Source organism: Sciurus carolinensis, chromosome 1, assembly GCF_902686445.1.
Source record: "Sciurus carolinensis chromosome 1, mSciCar1.2, whole genome shotgun sequence".
In the NCBI taxonomy this organism is placed as follows: Eukaryota; Metazoa; Chordata; class Mammalia; order Rodentia; family Sciuridae; genus Sciurus; species Sciurus carolinensis.
The window spans coordinates 180345007-180363529 of record NC_062213.1 but is presented as its reverse complement, the minus strand read 5'-3'; the positions used below and the strand labels follow the sequence as shown (position 1 = coordinate 180363529).

Sequence of the window (18523 nt, the reverse complement as noted above, 5' to 3'; positions counted from 1 at the left end):
TTTAAGTTGCTGGAATTACAGGGCTGTGCCAATGTGCCTACACACCAGATTTTGAGTACTAAGTTCACACACACATACACACACACACACACACACACACACACACAAATGTAAGCAGTTTTTTATGTTGATTACACTTTATATTTTCTGAGATGGGGATTCACTATGTTGCCCAGGCTGCTCTCAAATTTTTGGGCTCAAGTGATCCTCCTTAGTAGCTGGTACTACAGGCATGTACCACCATGTCCTACAGATTATATTTTGAAATGATGGTTTTTCAGATTTGTTGAACATGTAGGGTTCTTGCAAGAACTGGATGTGCTGAGAATTTCCACATACCTCTTCTCCCCCCAAATACACAAGCACCCCAACTATTGACTTCCTGCACTACAATGATACATTTATCATCATCAATTGACAGATCAATGTCACCCAAAGGCCATAGCTGATATTAAGATTCACTCTAAGTATTGAATATCCTTTGTTTGTTTGTTTTGTTTTTGGGGTGTTTCGTTACTGGGGATTGAACTCAGGAGTGCTCTGCCACTGAACTACATCTCCAGTCTTCTTTATCTTTTGAGATAGGGTCTTGCTAAATTGCTGAGGGTCTCACCAAATTGCCTAGACTGGTCTCTAACTTGTGATCCTCCTGCCTCAGCTTCACGAGTAGCTGGGGTTACAGCTATGTGACACTGTGCCTGGCTCACTCCCCAGTTTTCCTTCTGTCTTGCCTCTCTGGGTTCTCTTCCAGATGTTGGTTCAGCTCAAGCCTCTATCCTCAGCCCTCTTCTTTCCTCACTTTTTGCATTTGCCCTTTGCACTTGAGCTCAACCTTGGATTCACTTTCCATGTTTATGCAGACATCTCCAGATTTATTTCTAGTTCTGACCCTTCTCCTGAATTGCAGACTGAACATATCCAACGGGCATCCCAAGGACACTGCAAAAGGTAGTATCTCTAAAAATGAACACAAAATTGCTTCCCAAAACCTGCTCTTCTTTCCATATAACATATCTCAGAGAGTGAATTAAGATCCTCATTCTCTTCAAGCTTACCTCCTGATAGGGGAGATAGAAAATAAATAGGGAAAGAAATTAATCACCCCAATACAGAAATCTAGGAGTCATCCTCAGCACTTATTTTCCCTCATCCCCAGATTTAGTTCATGAGTCCTGATGAGACTATTTTAGTATACTGTCAATTTCACATGTTTATCATGTTTACCTCTGTGGCTCTTGTCCAAGATCTCATCAACTTTTCCCAGGATAACTTTATATATATATATATATATATATATATATATATATATATATATACACACACACACACACACACACACACACTGGGGATTGAACACAGGGGCACATTAGCACTGAGTCACATCCCCAATATCCCCAATCATCCACGCCTGGCCTTTTTAAATTTTTTTATTTTGAGACAGGTTCTCTCCAGATGACTTGGGGTCTTGCTAAATTGCTGAGGCTGGCTCAATCTTTGTGAAATTCCTGCCTCAGCCTCCCAAGCTACTGGGATTACAGGTGTGCACCACCACCCCAGCTCCAGGATAACATTTAAATATCCTCTAACAGGCACCCAACATGGCTTTCTCACACCTAGTTTAGCCTCCTTGCTACCTTTTCTCCTCACCAAGGTGATTTTATTTTTCCTAGAATGCTGCTGTGGTTTGAATGTCTCCTCTAAAATTCATGTTGAAATTTAATTGCCATTGTAATGGTCTTTTTTTTTTTTTTTTTTTTTTTTTGCGGTGCTGGGGATCGAACCCAGGGCCTTGTGTTTGCAAGGCAAGCACTCTACCAACTAAGCTATCTCCCCAGTCCCATTGTAATGGTCTTGAGAGGTAGAATCTGTAAGAGGTGACAAGAGCGGGGCCCCACGACTATGAGTGGTGTGAGGCCATTGTTGGTTAAGGAGGGTGGGCATTCAGCTTCCTTTCCTCTGCCCCTCTGTCACATGCTCTCTTGCCGTTGTGAGTGATGCTGTCCACATGTTCCATGTCAGGACTGAGGGATACAGAAGTGCACAGCACAGATAATATCCTCATTCTCTCCAAGTTTACCTTCTGGTGGGGGAGACAGAAAATAAATAGGGAAAGAATGAAGCAAGATGATGGCAAAGCAATACACATTATGAGGGAAACAAAATGAGGCTTAAAGGAGGGGCCTCCTTTAGGAAGGTAGTGAATAAAAGGTCTCTTTCAGAAGGTGACTGTTAAGGTAAATCCTGGCCAGGTGTGGTGGCACACACCTGTAATTCCAGCTACTTGGGAGGCTGAGGCTGGAGAATCACAAATTTGAGGCCAGGCTGAGCAATATAGACCCTGTCTCAAAATAAAATTAAAAGGTCTGGGGTGTAGCTCAGTGGTTAGGTGCCTCTGGGGTCAATTCCCAACACCGTGGTTGGGTTGGGGTGGGGATGAATCCTGCATGACAAAAAAGATCCCAATCACACAAGATTTTTATCAAAGGGGATTCCAAGCAGCCGGCACAGCTCTGGAAGACAGTCATTTTAAGTGCCCACTACCTTTGCCATCTTGTAAATCCTCAAGGACAAGTTCTAACAGAACACATAATATGTAAGGAACGAGATTCACTAATTAGAGGAACAGAAGGATGTGAATCTTTTAAAAGATTCACTCTTCTCTGCCATTATGGATTGAAACTGTGAGCAGGTTGAGGGCAGGTGCTTTGCCTGATTCCTTTTGTGTGTGCATGGTACTCGGTATGGTACCACTGAGCTACATCCCAGCTCATTTAAAAAAAATTTTTTTTTCGGTACTGGGGATTGAACCCAGGGCCTTGTGCTTGCAAGGCAAGCACTCTACCAACTGAGCTACATCCCCAGTCCTAAAAATTTTATTTTGAGACAGGGTCTCCCTAAGTTGCCAAGACTGGCCTTGAACTCCTGCTTTAGCAGCCAGGGTAACTGAAATTACAGGTGTGCGCAACTGTGCTGATTCCCCTCACCCCCCACTTCTTTTTTGTACTGGGCATTGAACCCAGGGACATTTTATCACTAAACTACATCCCTAGTCTTCTTTTTTTTTTTTTCTCTGTCTCTTCTTTTCTTTCTTGAGACAGGGTCTTGCTAAGTTGCCAAGGTTGGTTTTGAACTTGAAAGCCTCCTGCCTCAGCCTCCCTAAATCACTGGGATTACAGGAGGGCACTGTGTCTGGCTGTCTCATTCCTTTTTGAACCACCAGCACAAAGCTCAGGGCCTGGCCATTGAGTCAATATTCAATTAGTGTCTGCTGAATAGATGTCATCCTGCTGGTGAGACTGGAAAGCCGTGGGTTTAGTTGCAGGCTAGGGGACAAGGTCAGGTCTCCAGATAGTCATGTTGGTAAGAAGTTGTTCTGGCCCCTCCAAGACCTAAAGAGGACCCTGCTCAGGTGTGTGGGCTGTGAGATTCTAAGACCATAGGCTTCTGGAAGAAATCAGTAGTTAGTGACCTGGGATACAGTGAAGTGGCGCACTCAACAGATCTGGAGAGGGTTATGGGAGGCAATCATCTTTAAGTGGCCACCACCTCTACCATCCTGTGAATCTTCAAGGACAGGACCTGACTGGATTCACTTTGTGTTCCCAACAGAACCCAGAACTCTCCCCAGTACATAGTATTCCTCAATAAATGACTGCTGAAATGAATCAAAGCCCAGTAGCCCAAGGTTACTGGTCGGCTGCCAGCTGCAAAAATCTTGGCAAATCTCACCAATAGCTCAATCCCAGGGCAGCACTATTACAGCTAGACTCAGCCCTGGGGATTCACAGCTGAATGTCCTAAATCCAGAAGCTTCTGGAAGCTCCACCTTCTCACAGCTTACAGCATGAATAATTCAGGACAGGACTGGTGGTCAGATTTGGTAAGGGCATTGAGGTACAAAAGGAGGAAAACCTTCAGATGTTCTCTAGTCAGAGAGACTGGGCTTTCAGACATCCTAGATGACTTGGCAGCTCTCCCTGCGAACCCTCCCAGCTTACCCTGTCTTACCAAGACCCTGACCATGACTTCTGGTCCCAGTGGAGATTCAGTTTCATGCCCAGGCCCCTTACATTTTTCGTATGCTTTCAACTCCCCTTCTCCCTTTAGTGCCCATGTTCCTCTCTTCCCAGGGAGCACTCGTTGAACCTAGAGCCTTGTGCTTTTGAGACAAGCACTCTACCAACTGAGGCACATCCCCAGCCCTATTTTGTATTTTATTTAGAGACAGGGTCTCACTGAGTTGCTTAGGGCCTTGATAAGTTGTTGAGGCTGGCTTTGAACTTGAGATCCTCCTGCCTCAGCCTGTGGAACTGCTGGGATTACAGGCATGCGCCACCTTGGCTGGCACTTCACGTATTTTTCTGTGGTGAGAACATGTAAAGTCTATTCTCTTAGTGATTTTTAAAAAGACACTACATTTTAATTAAATGGTAGTCACCATAGTGTACCATATAAATCACCTGAAATTTTTTCTTCCTAACAGAAATTTTGTAACCTTTGACCAACATCTCTCCAAACTCTCTTCCCCCTTAGCTCCTGGTAACCACATTGTACTCACAGATTTCATATATAAAACAGAACATGAGGTGTGTGCCCTTCTGTACATGGCTTATTTCACTTAACATAATGTCCTCCAGATTCATCTATGTTGTTGGAAACAACAGGATTTTCTTCTTTTTTAAGCTGAGTTGTAATCCATTGTCCCATAGGAACTTTAGAATCAGGCTGCAGAATTCTCCTGGGTCGAAACCTCTGCAGACTTCTGGGGAGAATATATCACAAAGGAACCTGCACTACTGGTCTACGTACATTTTAGGTTGCAATTATGGACCTTTAACCTTTTCCCAGAAGTCTGAGAGATATCTGTGATCTAAGGAGAAGAGTATTTGACTTATTAAAGAAACCGGATGAAAGAAACTTGGCTTCAGACAGTGCAGAGCAATGATTACAGCACAAGATTCAGCAACAGCCAGGTCTGGACTCCAATACCAGCCGCAGCACCAGTTTGCTTTGTGGGCTTCAGTAACTAATTTACACCTTCAAAGTCTCTGTTTCCTTATTTGTAAATTGAGTATAATAAAGGTATACTCTGTTGCAAAGGGTTTGTGGGAGAATTTAATGGCATGAACTACTCAAAAAGCCCAGAGCTTTGCCTAGCACTTAGTTTAGTAAATGGTGGTTCTTTCCTTTATTTAATGTGAGAGAGTGCATACAAATTCAGAAACCTAGCAGGTGGAAAACATCCTTTCGCCTCCCTACTGTCCCTACCCCTACTCAGAGCCTCATTGCCTCCCCTGCCCTGGCTTTGGTGCGTGTGCCAGGGATGGAACCCAGGACTCTGCAAATGTCAGGCAAATACTCTAGTCCCATAACCCAGTTTTGACTGGGACTACTGCCTGTGTCTCCCTGTGTAACCATCCCTATGGATCTTATACCTGCCTGTGGGTTACTTTCACTCTTCTACTTTGACGCCTTCCTTGACTTCTCATAACCATAAACTTTTTTTTCCCTCATAACCATAAACTTTAGGCCAAATTTCTTTCCTTGTTTTTTTTTTTTTTGCAGTGCTGGGGAATTGAACCCAGGGCCTTGTGCTTAGGAGGCAAGCACTCTACCAACTGAGCTATCTCCCCAGCCGCCTAGGTCAAATTTCTTAGTTTGAAGTTCAAGAGCTTCTGTAAATTGCTCCAACACATCCCCACCCCCCAACCATTACAGTGAAAAAAGAACGAAGGATATGGAACAGGATTCCAGTCCTGGGAGCATCTACTTTCTTCCTAAATGATTCTTTTTTTTTTTTTTTGGTACCAGGGATTGAACCCAGGGGTGCTTTACCACTTGAGCTACATCCCAGTCCTTGTTATTTATTTATTTATTTGTAGTGCTGGGGATCAAACCCAGGGCCTTGTGCTTGAGAGGCAAGCACTCTACCAACTGAGCTATCTCCCCATCCCCCAGTCCTTTTTATTTTTAAGAAAATACTTTTAGTGTAGAAGGACACAATACCTTTATTTTATTTATTTATTTGTATGTGATGCTGAGGATTGAACCCAGTGCCTCACATGTGCTAGGCAAGCACTTTACCACTGAGTTTCAACCCCAGTCCTTATTTTTTAATTTTGAGACAGGGTCCTAAGTCGCTTAGGACCTGGCTCAGTTGCTGAGGTTGGCCTCCAACTTGTGATCCTCCTGCTTCAATCTCTCTAATTGCTGGGATTACCATTGTGTGCTACCATGCCCAGCTTCCCTAGATGATTTTGAGTAAATCGCCTAATCTTATTTCTGCATTCATAAAGATCATAATTCTATCTCTTGGGATTCATTATGATTTATGTCTCTCCTTCCTGCTGGACTGTAAACAGTGGAGTCAATGGGCATCACATGCATTTTGTTCCTCAGTATATCTTCAGTATCCAGCATGGGGCTGGGCACATGATAGATATTCAGTACATATTTGTTAAATGAATGAATGAATGAATGAATGAATGAATAGGATTGTGAAGATTAGATTTGGCATCATTCAAGTAAAGCACCTTGCAGTTACAAGGAGACAAACGCATACAGTAGTAGTTTCTGTGCGGGTCATTACCAAATGACTTTAGACAAATTCTCTCCCTCATCTGTATCACAAGAGGATGGAAGGCACTCCTGGCTTTTATTTTCTGAATCACTAGCTTGTCCCTGCAAAAGGGACTCCATAAATGCTTTGTCAGAGGATGAAGTTTCTTCCAAGGCTCTGCCCACTGGTTCTGTCTAATCAAGAGTCTGAGTTTCTACCACCCCGCGGAGGCCTGGTTCCTCTGTCCTTTACTTCTTGGCGGGGGAGGCGGGGGAAGGAGCCTCCTTCAGGTCCCTCCTGCTTTCAGTTCCCGCGCAGGGCGTTCTTCGTGAGGGGTACCAGGAGTGGGAACAGAATGTGGGTTTAGGGGAAGTGGGCAAAAGAGGGGCAGGCAGGGGTCATTTCAAAACCCAGGCGGGGCAGAGAGGCAGCCAGCAACCTGGGAGAGCGATTCGGGGGCTGGCCTTGAAGAGCTCCAAGGGGGCGGGCCGGACCAGCCCGCCCAGGGTCAGCAAGCGGCCGCCGGGCCGGGGCGGAGAGGTCGCCTGAGCAGAGGGCGGGGAATGTGGGGGTGTGAATTGGCCTCGGGGACACCGGCGGCCGCCGGGGAGGAGTTGCGAGGGGGGACGGAGAGAGAGGGCTCCGGGGCAGCGAGACGTCTCGGGGTCAGTGTGGAGGGGGCGCCGGGCTGCAGACAAGCCGGGGTGCACCGGGAGCGCGGAAGCGCCGGGGGTGGGGTGCAGGGCGGGGAGCGCGCATCGGGGGGCGGGGGGCGGCGTCGGCGCTGGGGGTGGGGGAGCGGGTTGGGCGGCTGCGCCGGCTCGGCTTCAGCCGCTGCCGCTAGGGCGCGGGGGGCGGGGGGCTCGGCGCCGCGAGCTCGGCCATTGTGGGAGCCGCTCCCCTCGGCTCCGGCGCGCTCCCCTCCACGGTTCTCAGCCCCGCGCGTCCTGCTGCCGCCGCCGCCGCCGCCGCCTTTGCTGCTGCCGCCGGCCACTATTCCTCCTCCTCCCGCTCCCAGGGTAAGGCGCGGGCGCGGGGCTGGATCCAGACTCCCCGCTTGACTGAACCGGGTGCGCGGCGGCGGCCGGGGCGCGGCGACTGATAGCGCGGGGCGGCCGCGCCCCAGCCCGGGGCAGCGGGCAGGCGGGTTGACAGGCGCGGGCGTAGCGCGGGTCCTGGCCTCTCACCTGCAGCCCGGCTGCCCGGCGCCCGAGAGCTCCGAGCGTGCACAGCTGGGGTTTCCTCCCGGCTGTTGCTGCCCGGGCCGAACGGAGGCGTGTTTCCTGGAAAATGGGGCATCAAGCACCGGGACCGCGAGAGGGACCTGCGGGAGCCGGCAGGGCCGGACCGGGAGATCGCTTCCCGGTCCCAAGGTTCGGCTGCTGGCACCGGCACCCTGTCGGTCCTCGGTCACGCGTCCCCGCTCTTTGTCAACCACGCGCGGCGGGCACGCGGACCCACCCGCGCCGCCACCGGCTCGCGGGCGCGCCCCTCCCCCACCATGGGGAAGGGGTGAGGGCGAGGTGGAGAGGGCCGCAGCGGGCGAGCGCCAGGTCAGGTGCCCATCTCGTCCCCGGCTTGCGGCCTGTGTGGTGGGTTGGGGGTGTGGGCGAGAGCTTCTGTGAACCGGGGATTGATGGAGTGACCTGGGTGACCCAAAGGTGGGGCGGGAGCCTGGAGGTCACCAGGTATGTGTGAGGGGCCGGCGACTGACCAGGGTAGATCCGAGGAGGGAGAGTTTCTCCCGGAGGAGGCCTTGAGTGAGTGTGCCTTTGTAGTAAAATGGGCGTCTAGGAGAGGAATGGGCGGCTCAGGAATGAAGCAGGTGGTCAGAGAGGAGGGGCGTTTTACTGCCCCTGCTGAGGGTCGGGTGAGGTTGGGGCTGTCACTTCGGTACCTGACCTGCCTATAAGAGCTGGGGGTGGGCACCAGAAGGTAATGCTGGGGGATGGCATTGGGGGGCAAATGCTAGGATAAAGGGCAAAGCTGTTCGAGGACCTGGGTCTTTTCCTCTCCACCTTCTATGTCTGGATCCCCTCTTGATGTTCCATGAGACAAGAGCCCACATGCCGCTGGCACAGTAGGTGCCCTGGCAGGGCAGTTCTGTGGATCTGAGGCTGCCCGAGGCCTCCTGCACCATTTGATGTTTCTTTTGTTATCTCTTTGAGTTCTGTGCTTATGGTGGGGATCTGCCAATGACCCAGGAGCTGTCTCTGCCCTTTGCTGTTTCCAGTCTGAGATTCCCAGAATCTAGGAGGTTTGACAGAGACCCTTGGGGTCCAGCCATTTAGGCCCATCCCTGTCTCCACACAGCCCTGTGTGCAAGTATTCCCCATAAAGGGAACAGCTCCTGTCACCCCTGGACCCTAGAGCCAAAATAAGAGCTGGTTACCTGGACTGGATTTGGGGCCTGTAGGAAGGCTCATAGCTGAAGGCATGCACCTTCCCTGCTCTGATGGAGCCCTCAGAATGGTGGGCCATGTGTAGCAGATGGTTCTGGGAAGTGAGCTTGGCCTGGATGAGGGAAGGCTGCCCAGTCTGGCTGGTGGAGCCCAGCTGGCTCCAGAATGATTGTGTTTCCACTCAATCCCTCCACTAGCTAAACTGACCAACCCCCTACCCCCATGCTGTGCAACCTATTCCCACACCAGCCCTTGGAAGGAGCCAATGAATATTTTATCTAATGCCTGCTGTGTGCCATGCATGGCACCAGCCAGTTTTCCATGTGCATTTAACCATGTTCTTAAAACTTTCTCTAAGTTAGAATATCACCCCCATTTTGCAGATGATGAAACGGAGTCTCCGAGAGGTGGAGTGACTTGCCCCTGATCACACAAATTGTAAGTGGATGAACCATAATTTATACCTAGGTCTGTCTTACTTCAGATTTAGTACTTTGTCTAATATATCTGCTGGAGAAATCCTGGAATTTCTGCCTGTTCTAGCTCATGCTTTGTTTTATGTCTACCATGGAGATCATGCTCTGGCTTCTTTAAAATACTTCCCATCTGTTGCCCCATTTTATCCTTACAGCATTCCTGGGAGATAAATAAAAGGGGACTGTAATAATACATGCTGTTCATTGAGTACTTACCCAGCCCCAGGCACTAGTAAGCACTTTGTATGTAGAATCTTCTTTAGTCCTTGTAAATGACTCTAAAAGGTTAGGTCCTAGTATCATCCCCATTTTAGAGATGAGGATACTGAGGCTAAAGAGATTAAATGGTTTCTCCAGGATCACAGCAAGTAAATGATGAAATAGAATTTGAACCCACATCTTTCCATCTGTATGATCTTAATCCTCCAAATGTGCTAAATAATAATAATAATAGTAGTAATAATAATAATAATAATAAATAATTTTGGTTACTAGTAAGAGGAGCTAACAGCTGGGTGTGGTTGCACACATCTGTAATCTCAACGACTCAGAGGCAGGAGGATCACAAGTTCAAAGCCAGCCTCAGCAATTTAGCAAGACCCTAAGTATCTTAGTCTCAAAATTTACAAAATAAATAAATAAATAAATAAACGAACTGGGGATGAGACTCAGTGGTTGAGTGTCTCTGGGTTCGAACCTTTGTACTGGGGGAGGGTCGGGGAAGAGGAGCAAATATTCGCATAGTGTTTTAAGATATTTGGTGGGAAGGGGTGGCATTGGGAATTAAGCCCACGAGTGCTTTACCACTGAGGTACATCCCCAGTTCTTTTTAAAATTTTGAGACAGGGTCTTGCTAACTTGCTGAGGTACCCCACTGTACCCAGCCATGTTTTAAGATTTTTGTTTGTTTTGGTGATGCTGGGGATCAAACCCAGGGCCTTAAGCATGCTAGGTAAGCGCCTAACACTGAGCTGCATCCCCAGCCAGTATTTCAAGATTTATAGGCATTTTGGCCAGGCATGATAGCTCATGCTTATAATACCAGCTAATAAGGAGACTGAGGCAGGAGGATTACAAGTTCAAGGACAGCCTGGGTAACTTAGGGAGACCCTGTCTCAAAATGAATAATAAAGGCTGGGGATGTAGATCAGTGGTTGAACACCCTTGGATTCAATCCCCAATACCACCACCAAAAAACAAAACAAAACAAAACTTACAGATATCTCTACATATGTTACATAATATGATTTTCCCCAAATTCTGAATTAGTTTTGGTGTGTATCATTATCATCCCATTTTGCAGATGAAGAAATTGAGGTTCTGATAGGTCAAGAGGTCAGGTCAGTGACAGAACCAGACCAGAACTTCTGCTTGCTGATTCCTAGTTGTTCTTTATGTGACCCCCTTCAGTCTGCTCATATTCATCCCTCTCTCCTCCAGATCTCATCTCCTTGGACTCCCAGGTCCACCTGCTGCAGCCCACTTCTGGGCCATGTCTTCCTCCGATGAAGAAACGCTCAGTGAGCGGTCCTGTCGCAGTGAACGGTCATGTCGGAGCGAGAGGTCTTACCGGAGTGAGAGATCAGGGAGTCTGTCTCCCTGTCCCCCAGGGGATACCTTGCCCTGGAACCTGCCACTGCATGAGCAGAAAAAGCGGAAAAGCCAGGATTCAGTGCTGGACCCTGCGGAGCGTGCTGTGGTCAGAGTTGCTGGTAAGAGAGGTCCCCCAGCAAACAGGACGGTGTGGGTGTGAGGGAAAAATGGGCCAGTTTGCACTGACTGGGTGAGAAATGGAGGGGTCCTCAGGACCAAGCCAGCTGGAATCTAATTCGTTGTTATTACTATTGGAAAAATGATGAAATAACATTAAAGATAAACTTGAAAGAGGAAAATCTGCTTGCCCCTATGCTAACATAAGACCTGTTCTCATTTCTGAATCTTCTTCTTTCCCTTTGCCCCATTTGATTGTATTTTCTATTTCATTGCCTTTGTGGTTGTATACCATTCTGAATCTGACTCTCCAGTTACTCTTAGATTAAAAAAAAAAAAATTCCGTGTTACCTCTCAGATTTTATAGTTATTTTTAAAGGCTGTGTAATGTTTCACGATTTTCTAAATCCTACTCCTTTCTCTGTTTTCTGTCACAGTAGACAAAACTGCAGTGAACAAGAATAATAACTTTTGACTTCTCTTGTATTAGTTCCCTACTATGAAATCCTTAGAGAGGTCAGTTTCTCTCATATTACCTTTCAAAAGTGTGTGCACCTTCTCACAAACTAACTTGGTGTGAGGGCTGGGGGCTGCCTGGTACTGTGTGGGAAGGTGCCCAATTCTTTGCTGAGCAGCAGTGGAATGAGCGTAGGCTCTGGAATCAAAGAGGCAAGGCGCTGGATTGTGACCCTACCAACCAGCTGTGGGACTCTGGCAACGCCCTTACCTTTCTGAACCTCAGTTTCCTTAAGAAGGTCCATGTGAAGGGATGCCTTGAGAGTTACATGAGATAATGTGTGTAAAGCCCTTAGCAGGGTTTTCCACTCAATAAGGGAGCTGCTTCCACAGAAGGCATCCAGAGCTGCCTCCCTGGAGTGTGCTCGCCATCTTAGCAGGCACTGGTGTCACAGTGCAGATAGAAAGCTAGACAGAGCAAACCCCTGCAGCTAATTCAGTGACATCACCTGCTTTCAGTCCATTGCCAAAGCCTGTCCTGCTGCCTCATTTGTGTCTCTCAAATTACGTAGCCCTTCATCATCTCTCACCTGGACCTTTTAACCGAACTCCTAACTGTTCTTGTTCTTTCAGTCTTGGCTCCCCCTTTCTCCACATGACCCACAGAGTATTTTATTCTAAAATGTGCACCTGATCCTATTACTCAGCTGCTTTCAAACTGCCTTTGGCTCTACATTGCCTGTGAAATAAAGGCTTCAGGATAAAGGTACATCGAAAACAGGCCCTGTTCTTCCTCTTTGCTTCACCTGCTGCCACCTCTACCCCAAGCACCCTGCATGTCGTACTTTAACTTGCCCTCCAGAGGTATGCCGCTTACAGGATCTAACCTTCATGCTTTAATTTTCTTCTCTGCAAGACACTGATAACCCCTCCTCCTCTTTTAAGTGCCGCCTCCTCTGTCCCTAATGCCCCTAGTGGTATCCAAAGCTCCCTCCTCCGCTCTCATATTCGTGCTTTTCTCTCCTCCACGTTCCCTTCTGCAGTGTAGCAGTTACCCCACAGGGAGCCCATCACTCCCTCAGGACCCTGAGCGATTCCAGGCTGTGGCTTGTTTATGTGTTGACCCCAGTGACTTGCACAGGGCCTTGTGCATGCTAGAGATCAACCAGTATTGAATGACTGAAGGAAAACAAGGAGTATTTAGAATAGGTGTCAGATTCTGATCCAGAAACAAGCAGTGGGTTGTAATGGGAGGTTAGACCCAGAGAGGGTTATGTGGGCTCAAGTAATCAGGAGAAGCTTTCAGCAGGAGTGAGATCCAAGGGAGGAGATAGCAGAGGGGCCTGGAAGGCAGCTGCAGTTTGAACTCCTTTTGGTAAGCAGTAGAGAACCCTTGGAGGAAGTTCTTCTCAAGCCTTTTGTGCCTACGGCACCAACCAGTAATAGAGTTCCAGAGCTGTCCCTAGGATGCAGGAAGGGGACAGCCTTGAAGGGCCATGACTCAGGGACCTCTGACTCACAAACCTGAAGGCAGAGTGGATGCTTATGTTCACGTCAGTACTCTCTTTCCCATCCTCCCTCACGCGTATATACTTCTAGGTTGCTTTGTGGTGATTTCCCCTTCTAGTCCTCTCTAGGGAGGCTGCTATTTAAGAATCTGAGTCGACTAGAAGTAGAATAGACTCAAGGGGGCTTAATCCCCAGGCAAAGCCCCTGAGGATGCTGCCGGGTCAACCGAGTGGAGGGGTGGGCGGGTGCGGTTCTGTTCCTGGCACCATGGCTGATCTTTGCATCCTGACACTGCCGAATGACTGTCTTGAGGAGGGGGCTGGGCCAGTGAGGCTGAAAATGGGAGGTTGCCATGGTTAAAAATAACTCCCGCGCTGCAGTTGGGCGTGTTTCTTTTACAGGGGAGACAGCAGTTAAGGCGGGACTGCTGCTTTAGGGTCTGGCTGAAATCTCCATGTGATCTTAGGATGTGAGGGGGCTCCACCGGAGTAATGAGGAAGGCAGCCTTGTTTTTGCAGGGACCCCTTCACGTGGGGTGCAGGAGGGTCATGTCGGAGAGACCCTGGATACTCTGAAGCTCTGTAGCAGAGATTTCCTTCTGGGAGGAAGTGAAGTCAGGCTGGCACTGGAAGCCAGCTGTGGCCTGAACACCTTTCTCTTCCCTCCTGGGTCCAGGTTATGAAACCAGGTGGGGGTGTCTGGATCATTCTCACTGAGGACTGACTCCCCTTTCCCTGGGCCCATTCTGTCCTAAGCTGTTTTCAGAGCCTTATCCTTCTTTGAGAAACATGTGGGGATACCCTGCTGGTCACATGTGTTAGAGTAGAGAGGCCGCTCAGGACTGAGAAACCTGCTGGTCTCAGTCTCCAAAGTCAAGGCAGATTCTAGGGGATCCACACATACTGTGACCCCATTCTTCCTTCTGTCTTCTGTCCTCATCCTTTCTGTCCATTTTTTTCTCCTTCTTTACCATTCCTATTCTCAACTCCTTACACCCAGCCAACTGAAATGTGATGAGTCGTTCATGAGAGCGCCTTCTTTCTGTTCATCAGCTTTATGATTTACTCAGAGATTTCATAATAACACTATGTGCTTGGTGGAACATGTGACCTTAAGGGACTTTCCTCTAGTCACACAGGCCTGGCAGACACAGATCTCCTAACTCCAGGTATATTGCTATTTCCATTCTAAGCTTAGGCAACCAGCCCAATCTGACTCTTCTGCAGTGACCATTTCAATAGCTAACTTGGTCTCTAGAATCAGCTGAGAGACCTTTTGGTCACTTCTGGGAAAGGCCTTAAGATCCCCACCTACAGAAAAAGGAGAGGACAGCAACACAGATGGAGGGACCTTTGCCTCTTCCCCCTTGGCTGTCTAGTGAATGGCAGATGTAATATCCTTACTCACTGGAGAGGAGTGGGCAGCAAGAACGGGGGGCTAGGGAGGCTATTTTGGCACAGAGCACAACCCACGGGGTAGAAAGGGAAAGTGGAATAAAGGCTGTATTCCTTGGGGCCTGTGGGGAGTGGGTGATACGCAGGGTGCAAGAGAGGTGGCACGTGGCTTTACATTTGCACAACTCTACGGGACACCATTCACATTTGTTGCATTGTAGGTTTCTATGTTTATGTGACTAGTTTCCTGCAGATGGCCATAAAGTGTCTTGTTTGGGTTAGGGCAGGGTTGGGTATAGGAGGACTTCACTGTCTACCTCTCAATCAGGTATTCACACATCTAACATCACATGTTCAGGACCCTTTCCTGTTCTTGTCATTGATATTCAAAGATAGCCCAAGATGTAGTTCCTTCTTCATGGAACTCAGCCTGGTTGAGAGGACAAGAGGGAAAAAATTAATTATATCCCTGCGTGTATTGTGAACATGGGGCTGGGCACAGGACTCAGGCTAAGGATGGGCCTCCTAATTAACCATCAGGGAATGATCCTTGGGATTCATTCCTGGGAGCCCCTCAGCAGGTGCTGCTGAATCAGTCATCTCCAGCGGTCTGCTCCATTGTGGCATCCCCCAGGAAGCCTTCCCTGATCTCTTTGGTCAGACTGCAATTATGTATCTTTCCATCCCTTGTTTGACCTTATGTTATTTGTTGATTTTGGGTTCGTTTTCCCCATCTGATGTGGAGCTCACTGTAGTCAGGAATCCAGTCTTGCCTTTTTGCCTGTAGCAGACAGCCCTAGAGTTCAGTGCCTGGTTAGAGAGGGGAGCCTGCTCCCTTTCTGTGCCCATTTGTCTCTCCTCCAGGATGGGAGATCTGAGAAGACATCCCACGATTCCTCTCTGCTTCCTTATTTACTTAATTCACTCATTCAATAAAAATAGATCGAAATAGCCAGGTGAAGTGACACATACTTGTAATCTCAAAGACTCAGGAGACTGAGGCAGGAGGATTGCAAGTTGGAGACCAACCCGGGCAACTTGCAATCCTTGCTAGGCCCTCAGCAATTTAGAGAGACCCTGTCTCAAAATAATAAAATAAAATAAAATAGACTGGGGATGTAGCTCAGTGGTAAAGCACCTCTGAGTTTAATCCCCAGTCCCCGCCCCCCCCCCCCAAAAAAAAAAAGAGGAATTGAGCCCTGGCCATGTGCCAGGTGCTGTGGAGTTAGAAAACTTAGGTAAATGATTCCACTACTTGAATTCTTGGTTTCCTTATCTGTAGAAGGGAAGTGTTGATACCTACTTCCAGTGGCCAGCGAATGAGGATCAGAACATGCTGGACAAACACATTCACAAGCTTTTTACTGCACTTGGTGGCGTCATTCCTTGTAACTTCCTTGGCAACCAGAAGAGGCACTGGAGGTTCCAGGAGGCCATTGGTTTCCCAGGCCAATAGGGAAGAGGTCTTGAGCCCCTTAGTTCTGTCCCTTTCTTTTGTTTGCTAGGGCTTTGTCCCAGAGCAAACAGAAGTGGTTTATCTGGCCATGAGTGAAAAGTAGGGAACTCAGGAATGGAAAAGGGGGCCCTAAAAAAAATTCCACTGTGGCCCTTACTCCTGAGCAGGCAACCTTCCTTGCCTCAGGCTGTTCCAAGATTTGTATCCAAAACAGTTCCTTCTCCTTCCCAGCTTCTCTCCTTGGCACTGTTCTCAGAGTCCCTGGCCCTGGAACTTGGTTTCAGGAGCAGGAGAGATGAACAGGAGAGTCCCTTGAAAGTGGGGCAGAATAAATTGTAGCGACACACCACCAGCTCAGCTCTACTCTTTGAAAGTAAATCTGGGTCACATTAGCTGCAGGGATGGAAAATGACCACGTGGGCAGAATTCTGTGCAGGCGGCAGAACAGACAGCCAATCTGTCCTTTCTCTGAGGCTCTGGGTCCCTGTGGGATCCCAGCTGGTAAGGGAGGTGGCTGCTGCATTGCAAGGTGCAATACTGTCTTTATGCCATCGGCCTCCCATGCTGCTTTTTTTTAATGACTTCTAGGTGACACAGAGAAAGATTTGGAATGGCAGTCTGGCTGTGACTCTCTGTTCTGGAAGGTAGGAATGTAAGGGAAGGACTGGTTACCTTGGGGACTGTGGAAGGCCATCATTTCTTAGTCCCACAGGCTCAGAGATTAGATGCCACCAGAGGAGCTGACACTGTAGCAGGATCTAGGCTGCATTTGTCCTGACTTCAGCAGCCCCCCTGCCCTCCAGGGAAAGGTCCATGAACAACCTCGGTGTGAACATTAATAATCATCACCAACTGCTATACTGAATCTGGTCAGCATCTCCTTTCCTGGTTGCTGTGACTAGGACCTGCCATGATTTGGCCCTGGGACAGTTGCCACCTTTCAGTTAAAAGCTGGCCAACTTCCTGGCTCTGCCTTGGCTCTTCCGTAGGGACAGAAGCGGGTGCCCTGGCTGGACGCTGGGTCTGGACTAGGGTGCTGCTGTGAGAAGGCCTGGAGCTCCTGTAATTTGAAGAGTGGTTATGGACTGATGTTCTGTCTGTGCTGGGCCCCAGCCCTACCCTGGAAGATACTAGGCTTTTACCTTTTTCATACTGGGAATTGAACCTAGGGCATTTTATACTGAACTCCATCCCCAGTCCTTTCTATTTTTTATTTTAAGACAGAGTCTTGCTAAGTTACTTAGGACTTCAGTAAGTTGCCGAGGCTGGCCTCAAATTTGAGATCATCTTGCCTCAGCCTCAGGCGTGTGCCACCGTGCCTGACTAGGACTTTGCCTTGAGGTCAGGGGGATAATTCTGTTTCTGTGGACATGCCTGTCCCACCTCACTCCCTCATCTAGTTGTTCATTTCCACAACTGCTTACGCTTCCAATCATTCATAAAGGGAATGTCTTCGGGAGTCAATTGGAGTCCTCACTTCATCACTCACTTGCCAGTTCCCTGGAAAGTTATTAACCTGAGTCTCTCTTTCTCATTAGTACAGTGGGGGAGTAAGAGAGCTGCTTCAGAGTCTCGTGGAGTGGATTGGGTGAAATTGCCCAGCCCTATGGCTGCTATGCAGTTAGCTCTGGATACATATTAGTTATTCTCATTAATATCTTTCATTCACTGCATGCTGGTTCTTTGTTCCATAAATGTGCTGATTTGTCCCCCTTTCTCATTCATGATCACACACTTGCTCATTTAATAAACATCCCTAACCCTACCTTGTTCTAGGCTCAGACTGGGCTTCAGAGCCCAGCTCCTGCCCATGAAGGCAATTAGGTGCAGCTTGGGCCTAAGAGACTTTTGAGGAAGTTTTGAGAGACAGGTCCTCCTTCTGCTCCTGCCCCTCCTAGGCCAAGAGCAATGACAGCATTTGATCTGGACTAGGAAAAATATAGGAACTTGCCACAACAACCTGGAGAGAGAAGGCACATCCTTGTTACTTGTTTCTATTTCTGCTCTCCTTTCTTTGGCCTCAGTAGGAAGGAAGGAAGGAAAATGAAAAGCAAACAGCTGGTGGCAGTTAGGAATTAAAGAATCCAGAGGGTGGTCTGGGGAGTGAACTCTGGACTCAGTTCAGGAGCTCCTGAGAGCTGGTGGCAACTGGGATCTCCTAGTAAGTAATAGCTGGGAAGGTTACTTACTAGTAAAGTCCTGATGTGTGCCAGGCATTTTACAGACACCTTTTAATCCTCACAGAACCCTGGGAAGAAGCATTTGCTATTCTCAACAGATGAAAAAAAGTTATGGAACTTTTCTGAGGTTTTCAGGAGGCATTCAGCATTACTCAGTGTAGACGGTGCCCCTTGGACCCCCTCATGCACAGGACGCCCTTTGGAGTTGCTCAGGGCAGTGCTTCAGGTTGTCCTTACCCAGTGCTTTGGGGGCCCTTTCAAACATAAAGTAGAATAGTATTATGAGCACCTATCACCCAGCAGCAAGAATTATCAATCATGGCCGTCTTATTTTATTCATGCACCCCATTCCTGCCTCCCCAGTTACATAAAAGAAAGTGT

General features: G+C 48.3%; 1 protein-coding gene across 10 annotated transcripts in view; it reads left to right on the top strand.

Moving 5' to 3' along the window:
* Nucleotides 1-7502: 7502 nt before the first annotated feature.
* The window catches only part of Macf1 (microtubule actin crosslinking factor 1), a 336255-nt gene continuing 325234 nt past the window's right edge, over nucleotides 7503-18523 (top strand). The window contains exons 1-3 of one of the 10 annotated variants that reach the window (XM_047537702.1): nucleotides 7503-7578; nucleotides 9345-9399; nucleotides 10878-11149. In XM_047537702.1, coding sequence (XP_047393658.1) covers nucleotides 10930-11149 — 220 coding nt within the window. In that variant the 5' untranslated portion in view covers nucleotides 7503-7578; nucleotides 9345-9399; nucleotides 10878-10929. The remainder of the gene's footprint in view (nucleotides 7579-9344; nucleotides 9400-10877; nucleotides 11150-18523) is intronic. The other 9 variants (XM_047537610.1, XM_047537575.1, XM_047537878.1 and 6 more) reach the window with 9 other exon arrangements.